General features: G+C 48.5%; 3 protein-coding genes across 3 annotated transcripts; 2 read left to right on the forward strand and 1 right to left on the reverse strand.

The window, feature by feature from the left end:
* Positions 1 to 240: 240 nt before the first annotated feature.
* On the reverse strand, positions 241 to 2235 carry GLAREA_03875 (Cytochrome P450; the record flags this gene model as incomplete). Its single annotated transcript, XM_008084128.1, has 7 exons — positions 241 to 357; positions 412 to 895; positions 944 to 1066; positions 1125 to 1483; positions 1529 to 1662; positions 1715 to 1777; positions 2154 to 2235. The coding sequence occupies 7 exons, from the start codon at positions 2233 to 2235 to the stop codon at positions 241 to 243; spliced, it is 1362 nt and encodes a 453-aa protein (XP_008082319.1).
* A 466-nt stretch (positions 2236 to 2701) lies between these two features.
* Positions 2702 to 3520, forward strand: GLAREA_03876 (Protein kinase-like (PK-like); the record flags this gene model as incomplete). The annotated part of the gene is made up of 1 exon (XM_008084129.1): positions 2702 to 3520. One exon carries the CDS (start codon positions 2702 to 2704, stop codon positions 3518 to 3520), a length of 819 nt encoding a protein of 272 aa, XP_008082320.1.
* Positions 3521 to 4044: 524 nt separating this feature from the next.
* Positions 4045 to 5609, forward strand: GLAREA_03877 (uncharacterized protein; the record flags this gene model as incomplete). Its single annotated transcript, XM_008084130.1, has 2 exons — positions 4045 to 4072; positions 4120 to 5609. 2 exons carry the CDS (start codon positions 4045 to 4047, stop codon positions 5607 to 5609), a joined length of 1518 nt encoding a protein of 505 aa, XP_008082321.1.
* Between the last annotated feature and the right edge of the window lie 9803 nt (positions 5610 to 15412).

Raw genomic sequence — 15412 nt, forward strand, 5'->3', positions numbered from 1 at the left:
TGTTGCTCTCAGGGCGATGGAATGAGCGCGCGGCTTATTCACTTGTGAATAGATCAGGGTCGACAGTCGATTTGGGAAGACAACAAGGGTCGTGTTTAAAAACGGCGTATTTAATATTACCTCACCCACCACGCGTAATCAATGATACGGTAACCTCTGTAAATAGAGGAAAACAACTGCGTAACATCCACTATAATCGGATTCCCAACGATCACCTACACGCAGAATTATCTCAATGTGTTACAAAATCCTATCCGCAACACTCAATAGCATATTGCTTTGAAACCACATGCCATAATTCTTACTCTCCCATGGTTTATCGGGGTTGATAAGTTGAAACTCGAAATTCTTCAGAAGCTAATAGAAGTGTTAAATTTTACTACCACCGAGGATTTAAAGTAGATAACTTACCTCAAAGAATATCTTGTCCAACTCCATCAAAGCAATATTCTTACCCAGACAACCATACTTCCCAGTCCCAAACACCAGTCCCATCGTACTCTCCATTTTAAGCAAGTATTCTCCTGAATTTTCGAGCCACCTTTCAGGTCGAAATCGGTTAGCATCATAACCGTATATTGTTTTGCTATGTTGCATTCCCCAGATGTCATTTCCAATTTCCGTGCCGCCGGGTAAGAATATACCGTTAAAAGTATCACCGCCTGGAGGGACAACTTTCGGAACCGGTAGTGAACCACCTGGCCACATTCTAATTCCTTCTTTGATCACAGCCTGAAGGTAGGGAAGTTCCCTGGCTATCGAAGATGGAATGATATTGCCGGTAGTAAGGGTCGAGTCGATTTCTAAGCGCAACTTGTTGTACACTCGAGGATTGGAAACGATGTATAGTAATGTTGCTCGGATAGTTGCGGCAGTAGTGTCACTTCCAGCAATGCTAAGGAATGATTAGCTGAGGGGAAAAAGCCATGACATACAGACTCACATTTGTAGTGAAGTCTCAGAAACAAGTTCCGACTTGGTAAGACCGTGTCGAATGAAAGATCCCAACATATCTCTCTTTTGAATCTTATTGCCATATCGTTCATTGACAACGTTCTTGATGTTTCTAGATGAAATTGGTAAGCGGTTATGTTTTCAACCGTCGATGGAAGAGATCAATATACCTTAGGAGCTTGCCGGGGCCCATTTCATCCTTATCGGAAGGCATGACCATCTGAGATATAATGGGAATGTTTAGGAAGTAGGAAAGCCATGGAAGTGTTGAAATCATATTTGCCGCTGGAATGACTGACTCGATCGATTTACACCACTCACCAATATCATCGTCAGCTTCGATGAACCCCCAAGGTTCTCCGAACGCAATGTCTGTAATAGTGTCCATGGTAAAAAATGTAACAGCCTGAGCGAAATCAAGTGGTTTGATCGTGGAACTCGTGATGTACTTTTGTCTGATCAAGTCGACAAAGGCAGTGACATGTTTATCAATCATAGTCTCGAGCCCATCGATTTCTTTCCCAGAATACTAAATGCGTTAGAAACAATCTTGAAAGTAAGGAAAAGGCATTACCCCAATAGCGACCTGGGCCCTTCGCTTCGTGTGCTCCTTTTCATCAACCATTGAAAATACCTGGTGACTATGTGCTTCAACTCTCTGCCCGCCATACCACGGCGACCTAACATAACCAGATCTCACAGCGTTCACTGTCATGGAATGAGAAAAGAATAAACGTGTAGATTGTAGTCCATTACTTACTTTGATGAATGAGATCTGGATTGGTTGTAAAAAGCATGTTCGGTCCAACACGAACCAGCTCACCTGTATCAAGTTAGCCTCCTCTATGTCAAATCATTCGATCGCTGCCCACCATATTCCTCCATCGTGCTGGAAACTTTCTTGTGTATTTCCCCAGAAGCCATGTTCTTTGCCATCCACAAATTAGTTATTGAAGCCCAGAACGGGCCTCTGAATTTCGCTAAACGTTGATACGAAATCCATTGCTTCCAAAACTGATAGATGATTACGAAAAAAACAATTATGAGATATTTATTATCCCAGAATTGAGCATAAAATGAATCCATCGTATGACCGGCAGAAGATGTAGGCAAAAGAATGGGAAGGAGTATAGATAGAAGTATATAAATGAAGCAAGACCATTATTTCACCAGCACAGCCAAGTCTTAATAGCGCTTACTCTTGAACTTAGGTGGTACCCTCGAATAAGATACCGGATCGAGTAGCAATCCCGGTTGTCCAGGATGTGGCAACGATGACATGGCAAGTGTAACGCTATGACCTAAGCAATGCTTCCCAAGGTTCTTCCTATCGTATATCGGTGCACTTGCAATTCCGATAGAGATGTGGAGTGATGCACTCAATTCTTAACCATCATATGTTTGCTGACAAAAAAATTGACAGAATGATATTGTGAACCTGGGAGTGTCAGAAGTGCTTATGTGTAACATTTACTCCGTTTGCTATTTCGTTTGCTTCCTGCCTGGGAATTAAGGATTTGCAACCGCCATGGAGTTGTTAATTTTCTTTCCTCTCTAACTCTAGCTTTAGCATCTTTCTCAACAGGTAGCCGAATTTCACAAAACATCTCTACGGGCAAGGTCGATTCCCTGCGATCGCGACTGATCCGTACGTACCTCATCTACTACCACATAATCGTATCTGTAGCACAACAACGACGATCACTTATCTTCAAGCTGTCGATTTACTGTAGTTACACAGCTTGACATGGCCGACTCTCAGGCAATAGGTACGGTGTCGAGTACAACAACTGCACATGAGCAAATAACTAATACTAGTGGAGCAGATCTAGAGAAAGAAACAGCGCAAGCTCAAACCGAAGACCAAATCCTCGTACAAACATGCGCCGCAATGGTCAACAACCCTCATGAATCAGCCTCTCAAATAAGTGGCTTTACAGCTAGTCCGATAACACCACCTCTAGGCACGGGAGTCCCTGGCCAGAATAAGTGTATCGTCGATTACAATCACCAGCCGTACTCGATGACTTGGTCGGGTTCGCCGCACGAGTACCCTGATCTTGAGAGATTCCCCCACCTTGAAAATGTCGAGGTTTCCTTGATAAACCAAAATCCCACAATAGCTGCAATCTGGAGAGACTCGGAGTTACTGGACTATGGCACCCACGCATCTGTTCGAATCGCCGAAAGCGACTTATTTCCTATCCTCAAATTCGCCCACCACGACAAGCTGTCTATACATCTGATCGCACATGAATTCGATGTGCTTGCTGCTTTGAAGAAGAAAGGGCTGTCCGTTGTAGACTTCGATCCGCAGCCCATCATGGATAGCGGAACATTTTGCGGCTACCGAATGGAAAAGCTCTTCAGAGTTGAACTTGATGAGTTTCGTTCAAGAATTGACGATATCAAGTATGAGCTTGATCGGTTCCATTCTGCAAGCTTCTCGCACGGGGACTTTAGTCCTAGCAATGTCATGAAAGACAAAAATGGTCATATTGTTTTGACTGACGCGAGCTGTTGGGAAGTGCGGTGCCTTCATTTTTCCCGCGCTGGCGCTGTTTAAACAGTGTTTACAGCATTGAGTCTGATATAGACTCTTTTGATAGATTCGCAAAACTGTAGGCTGGATTCTCCGTCTAGATCCTCGTTCAGGTCATTGCAAAGCCCCTTCCGCTGTGAAGACATACATTGAAAGAAATTAAAAGATTGATTTGACACCTTCAACGGTCAATATCCGAACTTTTCATGGATGTAAGCACAAGATGCATCAGATGTCGTTAGAGAGAGTGGAGCTCCATCGCCTCGGTGTTCTCCACTTTTATGCTGTCAGCAACAGACATCGAAATGTTGCCGCCAAGGGTTGGAAATGTGTCATCGATGAGCCAGACTTGAGATCGATACGTACAAGCCCAGACAAGACGCATATATCTCGTGGACTTGGACTTGATCTTCTTCGTCCTCCACAGATTCTTGCCTACGCATAATCTATTCTTACTCGATGCCCAAGAAACGAAATCCAAATCTATACACGAATCTATACGCGAAATCTCAACCTCCAACAGCGGGGTCTTCAAAGAGTAAGCAGCAATGGCAGATGACCCCACCGCATCTCTCGGTCGGTATAGAAAGAAGTTTAGCTGATTAATTTTCTCTTCTTCCCAGATAACGACACCCAGCCAAACTCCGTAAACGATCTTATCCATTCCCTCCGAAGAACCGCAGTCACCCCCTCCAACTACGCTCAACTTCCCCAAACCGTCACATCCCAAACACTTCCCCCGCAGACACGAAGTCTCCTCTCCTTACCAGAAACACCAGCGCCGCGCCCAAGATATCGAAGCAATGGCACAATCCAAGGCTCTCCTTTCCGCGCAGCACGAAGGGTTGTTGGTCCCACGCCACGCAGCTGGCTCGAAGGATCGCAGAATGTTGCTCCGCCCGATTTGAAGAATCGGCCTGAGCGCTTATATCCTACCGAATTGAATCACCTACCGGGTCTACCAGCAGATTACGATGGTGATAAGAAAAGCAGGAGACTGCAGGATGTTTGTCTCAGGACGATGGCAAGCAATTGGGAGTACATTCAGGGATACGAAAGGAATAACCTCGCAGATATACCAACATCTTTGCGGGTGCTTTTGCTCAGCAACATCGCCCTTTACGGTCCCGAACAAGGCGTGGGCTACGAAGGATTGAAGAACTTGTTGATCTTCCCAACTGCCGACGGCGCAGACGCGGATAGGGCTTCCACCCCGGTTGATCTGAACGAAGGATTTCTGCGTCTCGACCTCTCCGGTTCCATTGGGCGGTCCGTGTGCTTCAAACACCTTTGCGAATTCCTGGAGAAGCCTGTCTCCCTTCCCGCTGAAGAAGACGCTGACGATCTGACCTGGGAGGAAACGATCGCGCGGCCGCTCAACGCCACGATCCCGCATCTCACACATCTCTCCCTGTCTCATCCCCCATCGACCATATCCTGGCCCAGACTGCTCAATGTGGCGAAACATATCCCTACGCTAACGCATCTATCACTTGCATATTGGCCTGTCCCGGCTTTGACGCCGAACAGTAGGACGGCTGTTGTCGCTTCGAAATATGCTAGGGATATCCAGTATGGTGGAACCAACTACTATTCCCATAGCCTCGACGATGATTACCGCGAGGCTGTCACTGTATTGAGGAGACTTGCCGATAGACTGTACAGTCTTGAGTTCTTGGATCTTAGTGGCTGTCATAGTTGGCTTCGTGCTCTCTCGTGGCAGGGAGGTGAAGAAAAAGGCCCTGGTATTGATTGGTCTCATACCTGGCCGAAACTCACTACTCTACGCCTGTATTCTGGCATTATGATCAATCTTGACAGTAGCTACTCCAACGTCCTTACTTTTAGTACGGCGTGGAAGCAAGCAAGAATCGTGGAAGAGGAACTGCACTGGTGGACTCACAAAGACGCCGTCAGACGTAGATTCTCATATGTGGATGTTGAGAAAGACGACCCTACGGTGTATCAGGATTTCTGGAAGGGAATGGATGATGAGGAGAGTAAGAAGAAGAGAGGGGTTATGGTTGAGCTGTCAGGAAGAAGGAGGAGAGAAGCTCCAGCTCATATCTTCGGGGCAGTTGAGGAAGGGAGATCGTTCGCTTGGGAGGATTGATGGGAATTCGAACTTCAAGACTTGATAACGTTACAGGATAGCGCTAGCGAAGGAATGAATATTGATATGGAAAAAGCATTACAAATTCGAGAGTAAGTGAAAAAAAACAAAACATGATCACATCGAACATAAATTATCAGGTAAACCACTATCCCTTCCCCAAGTGAATTGCCCAATGCAACATCAATATATCCTGCTGTGGTGTCTCTGAAGCCATTAATACTCCTCTCCTCTGATATAGCATAAAGCTTCATTTACACCTTTCCATGTAATTTCAGAGCCTCCTCCTATAGACGAAACTATAGAGGAAAGTTGAAGTTTCTCTGAAGCCTTCAAGTGCAGTAGAAAGTACTACAACGATAAGTCTTTTGATTTCTCCATTTGATATTCAATCAGACCCATTTTGCTAGATCCATCACGATCAGATTTACCTGCGTAGATTGTCCAATGTCTAAAACCACACTTCATGAGGCCTCGAAATAGAACAGAGAAACACAGCAAAGGAAACATAAAATGAATGAATATGATCTACAAGATTTTCCTAGGTTAAAATATACAGTCCATGCACCAAAACTAAACTCCATCACCATCCCAAAAAACACCGTCAAAGCTCCCTCACAATTCCGAAGCCACCAAAACCAAAAACAAACAAACAATACTAAACAGTAACGTTTCCTCCCCCAATCCGTTCCCGCTCTCCACGCTTAAAGATACGTATCATCCTAACTATAGCTCCTCTTTCCCCGGGAACCCACTCCGGGCACAGCTCAGCCTCCTCACAGTACTATTTTAGTCGCGTACCCTTACCGAGTTAGGGCTGCAAAAGGGGGCACTATGGCAGTAACAGGGCGAAAGTTACTACAATTAAGCTTAACACTATTAGCCACTTCACAAAGATAACGATGGCCAAAGATAGCGATCGATCAATACGACCTTTGAGGGTCCATCACGAGGATGAGAAACGCCCATTCATGAGATCGTGATTCTTCACATCACAAACAGACGGAAGACGTTATCCGTCTGGAAAACAAATTTCCCCTTCTAATCTGTCACATCCACCGGGAATAGGTTTCAAGATCTTGATATCCTGATATCATAGACAAACGAAAATCTTCGTACGGTGTTGCCGAAGGCTTGTTCTCGTTTATGGTTGTTGGAGCCATACCATGGTTCTGTCGGGATGGTTCAGTAAAGAAACAAGACTGCAGAAAGTAGGTCACTGTAACAACAACAGCGTCGAGCCTAAACCTCGCGCTCCGGAAGATCTCGGTACTGAATTAGAGACCTTGACCTTGAAGTGTGGAGAAGCAGGGACTCGTTTAGCGTGTGTCGATAGCGTCTTGTCACTGGGCAAATACCGAAGCTAACCATACCGTATCCAGCTCAGCTAATTTAGCTGTATCCAGTAGCTGAGAAGTCTGACTTCAAAGCAGTAATGCAGCAGAAACCACTTGGCTATGTTTTCTGGACTCCAAATTGATTTGAAGTGGAGACTAGTATGAGGCAGGCGACGCTCAACTCTGACTGCGCCAAACAACCGAGAGATGAAAATAACGAATAAGAATACCCAACCATCAACGGAGGATGCTCCGTCAGCCTTGTAGGACCTTAGACATAGCCAGCAAAGCCCAACAACCAAGATCTGCAGTTCCACATTGTCTATGCAAGTCATACTGCCACTTCCTAGGGTACGGAATGGTGTAGATAGCCCAAGGCAAATGAAACAACCTCAAACCATGTGCGTGTACCCAACACAAATTCGAACACTTCACTCTGCTTCTCCTCCGCAGGGCAAAGCACTCGCCTCCTGAATCTCAAGACGAGAAAGGGAAAGTGGGCAGCGAACACTGTTCACCTGACATGGTCGTGCCGTCTATCCAGCAATAAACGGGAAGCCACTTCATAGATTTGGGCCAGACAGAAGAAAACCAAGAGAGAATCATGTCGGGTGAACAAGACGATGAGGGATATTGCTGGCAAGACCCTCATCATTACTAACATGCTTGGGTGACTGGTGAATAGGGTTATCCGCGTTGCTGCGCCTTGGGGATTCCCGACGGGACGAGCATTTATGAGACAGATAGTCCAGCAATCCGGGTTTTGCTTCGCGGTTTCTGAAAGACCGAGAAAGTTAAGGCGTAGACGGGCGTCGATAGAGGAAAACTGGTGTGAAATGAGCGAGAACCAAGACGTGGTGTAATGGTTACGCCACAGATAACCGCGTGATATGTTATGACTTACCAGCCCCGAGAGTACAACGGCACACAAAACAAACGAGAATAGGATTGTGGGCTTTTAGAGAGAAGATCTGTATCTCGCCATCGTGCTTGAGCTGCCTTTGGCCAGCGGGTGTCTTATATTGTCCCTTGAACCATCCATGACCACCTCCCGAGACAGTGGATTGCAAATTCGTTGGATGTTGCCAGCTGCCAAATTCGGTGGGTAGGTGAGCTATTGATGTTGTACCTTTGTACACAGAAACGATCAAGGGTTCGTAGATTTGCAGTGAGGTGTTCATCTGCCTCGCTTGATGGCTTAGCATGGCGCTCACCTGCTTGTAAGAGGTACGAAGTGACCTTGATTTCGGCTACCAACAATCAGAAATATGCGAGACAAGACACTCACCGCCAACTCAGCAAGACGGGCCAATACCGAGATAACTTGGCATAGCGTCGATCCCAGCGGGAATGGCTCGAGCGTGCATCCATTGTCTTGGCTTCGAGCTTGTACTAACATCATCAAAACAAGTACCTATGTACATTTTGTAAACTCGTACGCGGTGACAACTGCAAAGACTTACCTGGCCAGGTAATTTGCGATGAAGCGAGTCAGTGACCCGCTTAAACGTCAATGGGGATTTATCAACAAGGAAATACCATATCTGTGATAGCAAGAATCTTTTCTATCCTAGCAGTAATGGCACTGATGATGAAATATTAGACCAATAGATCGTCTCCTATTAAACACAACACCAACGGCTTCTAGGGTCAAAATTGGACAAAGGAGCTCAGACCACATCCCGCCGTTGATTGCCTTGAACTGAACAGCTGTTAAATGACATGTTAGCATTGTTTCAATGGAACGATGGATGGTGGAGAAAAAAGCAGTGGCTAATTGAAAGGTATCCTGCTACGATCAACCATTGGAGGGACGATCATAATGGAAGCATGTCAGCCCTTGGCGTGCTGTCCCGATTGTCTGCATCGAGCGCGGCGCATATGCTAAAACCACTCTCTCCCATCCTTCGATAATTAGTAAAAGTTCATGATGAAAACAGGTTCCGTAGTTTTCGAGATAACAAATGAGCATTTGCAGCATATGACCGACGTCAGTGGAGCGGAAGGCACCTCCGTCTTTATAGAGAGAAACAAAGCCCATATGCATGAACCTTGATGCAATCGTGAGCTTCCGGAAACGCACGCATTGCATCTCTTCTTTTTGGCGATGTATCAGGAGGGCAATTGGCTCTGCCCGATGGCGTGTAACGGCTGGTGGGTCCCTGCACATAGGGTTGAGGCAGACGGATAGAGGTGAGTGAGTTGTCATATGGCACAAGATCTTTGGCCAGTACAACATCGCAGCCGAAAGGTTGATCAATGTTGTGCGACGACCAAGGATGCTCGAATGAGGTATCGTGGGCTTGTAGAAGGAATTGGGGACTTGAAGGGAACTTAGGGGACCTTTACCAGCAGAGCTGTCTTGGGGACTGCCGCGTTTGGGGCCAGATCGCCAGTGGCCACTCTGTATCGAGATTCTGCATAATGAAAGCGTAATGATGAGGGTTGGAAAGTGGAGAAGTGTCGAGAATAATTGACGCGATATCGAATCGTAAGAGAATTGCTTTTGGATGGCCGGCTAAAGAGCATGAAATCAATCCCCACGCATCGTAGTGAAGTGAGGAGAAGGAGAAGAGAGGAGGTGCGGCCACCACGGAAACTGACATGCATGTCAAATTTGCAACGGCCCGTGGGTTTTCCGAAGTTCTGCATCCAGGGCATCGAATTCGTGTGGACCTCGAACTTGACCGCGTCGTCCACACCTACACGGCGCAAGGAGCTTCCTCCGCGAAAGAAGCAAACATAAGGACGGATTCAACTCGAATGCGAATCTACAGATCGGATTCTATACGAGTATGCAATTGGCATTCCCAAGACCCGCAAGCAATTCCTTCCCGTCGGTGAAGCTCAGCAGCCGGCAGGAGGTGGTTTGCTTCTTGACATCGCAAAAGCGGCATTAGCTAGAGTCTGAGATGGACGCGTTGATATATTGTTGTTGACTTCCGGTCAACTCCCACTTTGTCAGAGGTCTTGCGTGCCGTATCCATGTTAGAAGAGTGTCCAAGGACTAGTCTCCAGTGGGCGATTGCATGATGACTTTGATGTTTCTAATTTACCAGTCTTTCTTCTAACGTTGCTTCTTCCAGACTGGAGCTCACTTCAGCACCCCGAAAGCCATAATGAAAAAGAAATCATTTAAGACTTTCGAATCCACTTGCACGTGGATTGCGGGATGATGCACGGAAGAGGGGAATGCTCGGATTTGTGCAGACGATATCAAGTTGCATACCAACTATTGACTGGGGCTGGTTGTTCAGGTAAAGACAAAGTCATTGCAGATTGCAACCGTCGAATCATGTGGGTGAGGAAAATGGAAAGCGTCTGAGAACTGGTAACGATGCCATCGCAGACTTGCCATTTGAAAGTAGGTCTAATTGGCCTTATAAGATGGGGTCGTCTTTTCATCTATTGTAAGATGAAAGGTGCTTGTTATTGGGTCCTTGGCGGTCGATGGACATACTCTTGTGGGGTTATTGGCGTACGGTGCGGCTATTCGAACCGAAGGACAATTGACGATGTTCGCAGAGAATCCCATCTAGGATTTGCTCATTTAGCCACGGTGCAGCAAGCAGTTTGCTTCACTTGTCGACCGCATAAATGGGCAAACCCAGATGCCCAGCTCTCTTTAGAAAGATTGGTAGATTCGATTCATCTTGTTTTCTGCTCAAGGCTATTTAGTTTACTAGGTTGTATTCTTCAAACCGAGCCTCTATTGGACGATTGGGAAAGCCGGTTACGGGATGTAATGCATCGTTTGAAATTCCTAACGTCAAGGTCCGTTGCAAGTGGTAAGAGATGTCTCACTTTGGTGAAAGTACTAAGGTGATGTATCTTGCTGAAGCGAGAAAAGAGAGGGTCGAAAGGTAAAAGCCAGTCTTCAGATCTGCAGGTCTCCAGGTACCTACGTCTTCATGACAAGAAGCATGTGATGCCATTGTGCATCTTCCTCCAACTCACTGACCGCTCTGCGACAATTGCAGCGACGGAGGAGGCGTGATCAACTCAACAAACTCACAAAGGTACTTCAAGACGAAAATGAAAGCGGTTTCTGATTGGGTCGATGCAGAGGCGTTCTTATTTTCGCCCGGGGAGTGAAGCCACAGCCACGTTTAGGAGCGGATGATTGTCGTGCTGCTGTGAGCGCAGTCAGCAGAGCTTGCTTCTTACCCCTCCTAAAGAATCCCTTGGGGTTGGCGAAGTAAGATGCACCCTGCGGCGTTGCTCTATTCACGATAATAATCTCCATGGAGACTGGCTGAGGGTGCGGTTGGCTGAGACACTTAAGCTTCCCGCCCAACTGCAGTCGACATTCGATACTTGTTCTAGACTGGCATATGGCAGTTGCCGTCAATGTACAGTACAAAGTACCTGCGTGTGGAGAAGGCGGAAGGAGAGTAGCGGTACCTTTTTCTGTTGCAACGATGTTGGCGCTGGTAGCGCTGGTGTTGGTCTGGCGCCGGCGCCGGCTGCCAAATTGAATGCTACTCAGCACAGTATGTTTATGTGGATTGTTGTTTGAGTCGACACACGATTGCGGGTCTCCGAGCAATAGGCCGAACTCGAACTTGCATAGACCATTCCCGTAGTCAGAACTATAAGCAGCGCCGTCGTCTGGGTATTTTCCTATTGGTGAATTCCAACGTCCGGCCAGCTGAAATGCCAACGTTTGAACCAAAGATTCTTTTGAAGCTATTCTCTTCAACGTCGTCTCTCACAAAACCGCGCCAGAACTTTTTCGTGTGGGCGCTGGGACCAACAGACAGCCAACTGAGAAGCGAATCGAATCGAAAGCCAGTTCTAGCTTGCTTCGGGTGTGGTAAGGCATGGCGTTGTGCAACGGTTGTGTGATCTGATTCTTGGGAAGTAGACTTCCTTCGCAGGCGTTCCTTGCCTTGACAGAGCTCATGGGGTGAGATATCTTGAGTCTGGCTACATACCCAGTTCTGATGTCGATGGATAGCTATTCGCAATTTGCGGAGATAGCATTGGCAACGTTGATTTCGAAACGGCCATGGGCGACTGCATACTCGAAGTACCGCTGGGGATCATGATTGGTGGTCAAGCCGCCACCGAGATTGTCTACTTTGTTCTATCAATCAGCAAGTGTCGTCAAGCTCACGCAAATTGCCACACCCTCACGCGCATCCACACGAGCAAATGCAGACTAGTAGCCTTGCCTGTGACGGTGGTAATTTCCATGATGCTGCTATTGGCTTGTCTCAGAGGCTTCGATCGTAGCTCCCCTATTGGGTTCTTTCCAGGTGGTATACTCGAATCTCTCGCTTCTGTCTGCCAGAACCCTTACGAGGCCATGGGGGTAAGCTGCGGGCGTGAGGCTCTGGAGAAACTCGGACTGTTCCCGATGCAGTTGTGGTTGGCATTGGTCCCTGTTCTCAGTGCTGATAGGTCGCGTCTGAAGCAGACCCATGGGCTGTTGCTGAACTGTTGGTGAGCGTAGCTGTGTACGCCAAATAGAGATAGCCAAGTTGAAGCCGTGAAGCACCTTTTCCAAAGATTTTAAATGACTTGCGAATCAGGACAGTTGTCGGTCGAAAGGTCAAGGGAGCAAGTGCCTACCTACCTGCTTCTGGCAATGCAATTGCGAGACGCAGAGACGCAAAGACGCAGGCACCGACAGCACGGCACATTGCATAGGCAGGCGTCTCTCAAGTCTCCAGCACTCGGGCAGCGTGTAGCCAAACAATGACATCCATTCCCATGGCAATGCGAGGTTGAGCCAGATCCAGATCTTGTGTTCCGTCGAGCTGCCATTAACTCATAACAAGAGGCAATCCACACTGGATGGTCCATCATTCGCAGTTCGCCCTCGTCCATTGTCAAACTCGAGCAGCGTTCCGAGTCCTTTCCTGTCCCGTATTAGTGTGTCTACGTCGAGTCTCTTGGGCTGCGCAGGTCTAGTGAAGCGAAGGAGGAGAGAGAATCATTGCTCTCCGCTCTCCACTCTCCACTCTGCACAACCACCAACACCACTCATCACATCACGTCGCCTCTTCGGCCCTCCTTCTTCGACCCCTCCAGTTCCGTGCCTGGCTTTGCACGACGGCGCGCGCTCACATTCTGCTGATCGGATAGATTATTGCGTTTTGTGCGAGTGTCTCTTCTCGGTCCTTCCGTGGCCGGTAATTTCACGGTTCACGGTTCCAGACGAGGTGGAAGTCGAGCAGTCGAGCAGTCTAGCAGCGAAAGCAGTAAGTTCACGGTGAAGAACAGCTAAAACCGGCTCTGCTCGTGTGAGCTGCAAGCAGGACCAGCTCACGTCCCAGCGGAACGGAACGCCAACGCCAGCGCCAATATCGTGAAGATCACGCCGACACTTGCGCTGATATTGGACTCGAAGGGGAAAGGACTCACCGTCGCAGGAGGGGCAGCAAGAAGACTAAGGTCAAGCTGATGCAACAGTCCGATCTCTCAGACGCGTCCACGCTTGTTTTCTAACCCCCCCCCCCCTCTCTCCACGTGCGCTTCTTCCTAGTCCATCGACCCCAGGTACTTGCTCGTCGCGAGAGACTAGTGCCGTACGAAGCACCTACACTCACTGGCCTGGTACCTACGCTTCTTCTCCTCAATCCCACCACCGTGAGTGGCAACGGGATCCTATCATCACTTACTCCTATAAACCTCACGATACCCCCGTCTTGCTCGACCTTTCCACTGTACCAATCCTCTGCCCTTGTCCCCCAACTCGCCCGCCCACGCCCAGACCCAGACCACCCCCAGGACCAGAGCACACTGTCTCTTGCTGCAAATTGTTTGCAGATTCAGCCCCGAGAACTGGTCGTCCCAGTACCTGCATCGCAGCAGTCAGCTCCTTCTCCTCCTCCACGGCGGCCACCATCGTCAACCTCATCCTCACCACCGGAAACAAGAAACAAGACCACCAGAAGCATTGCCCGTGCAGGATCGGCATCAGCACGCTCGTGCGGACGGATTGAACCCCGACATGAAAAGCTGAAGTGCGATTAAGCTTACCATCTGCACCTGTCCCCCGACCCCCGACCAACCAGAATTCCGTCGTGTATATTGACCCTCAAGTAAGTAAAGCTATTCCTCCGAGAGTTTCGCTCGCTGCGTGCTGCCTCCTGCCTCTGCTCCACGATCACCAACTCATCTTCTCATTTCCATCAACGTAGTCAAGACGCAAAAGCCTCTTCCACCGCGGATTCGCATCGACGCACACACACACTTGAGTGGTCGTCCAGCTGCAGGGTTACATCCAGTCCCTCAACGTCCACCCGGTACTTCTCCTGCCAGCCGTGATCTTCCCGCACCACTTTCTCGAAGTCCGGGACAGTTCAACCAGCCCGCATATCAGCGCATCCCCCACTCCCGCACCGCACCCAGGAACTATCACGACTTGGTGAGTTTTACTTGTCTCCTTCCTTTACACAATTCCATCCGTCATCCAAGCCTGGACCGGATTGTTTTACAAGCCGGACTGCATTAGTGACTCGCTCCTAGGCCTCTGATTGTGCAAGAAACACTTGCAGCTGCACTCCTCCCTCAGCCTTGTCAAGGCCCCCCCTGAACGTTAACCTCATTAGGTGCGGCACCTCCCATCATCCCACCCACACCATCTCTAACCACTCTCCACAGCGAACCCATTCCGGCCTCCATCAGCGTGAGCCCACAATCCAACATCGCCGCCGGCATTTCCAAACAAAACAACTACCAGACGCACTTTCAACGTAGGATTCGGTCCCCTTTCCTTTGAGACGCGTCGCGCCTGCAACGACAGAAAACTGCTAGTGCTCTCCTATCTTGACAGGCGGAGTTGCAGTTCGACTTCCGGTTGATCGGCCCAAAATAGATCAGAGATTGCCCTGGAGATCAACGTGAAGTCACAGATCTGGCCCCCAACAACGCACTTGTAATCAGTGTCTCGGTTCGGCAGCCATCTTGATCGCCCAGATAGGCTCCAGAGCGAAGCGTTCTCCAATTCGGCACCGCGTCAACAGGAGGTCAGCATTGAAAGGCACATACGTAGGGCTTATTGTTCGGCACCAACAGAGACCAGAAGAATCAAGTACCAGCGTCTGGACCTCGCAAGCAGGAACAGGATAGTCGTGCATCTCAAAACCCACTCATAGTGCCAGTCCGATAGCAACTGCGTCTCAACAACGTGCGACAGGGTCCAGTACGAGGATACATTAGATTGATCGGTTGCTGCGAACGGAGACGAGACACCTGGAAAGACAGACAAGGGGCATTGGCGCTTCTGGATCTGGTTCGGGGATTAAGCTCGACGACTCAGGACAACCGACGACGGCTTGCAACCAGCAGCAGAGCAGAACAGAACAGTTGGTGAAGAAAGAACGTTGCGGCGTCTGCACTGATTCGAAAACACGAAAGGGGACAGCTCCTTTTTGCAGTTCAATCTATTTTCCAGCCAATCCCCGGGTCCGCTTCACCGAACCCGCATCCGCGCCACGCACTGGCCTGTGCTGC

This window comes from Glarea lozoyensis (genome assembly GCF_000409485.1).
Source record: "Glarea lozoyensis ATCC 20868 chromosome Unknown GLAREA2, whole genome shotgun sequence".
NCBI lineage: Eukaryota > Fungi > Ascomycota > Leotiomycetes > Helotiales > Helotiaceae > Glarea > Glarea lozoyensis.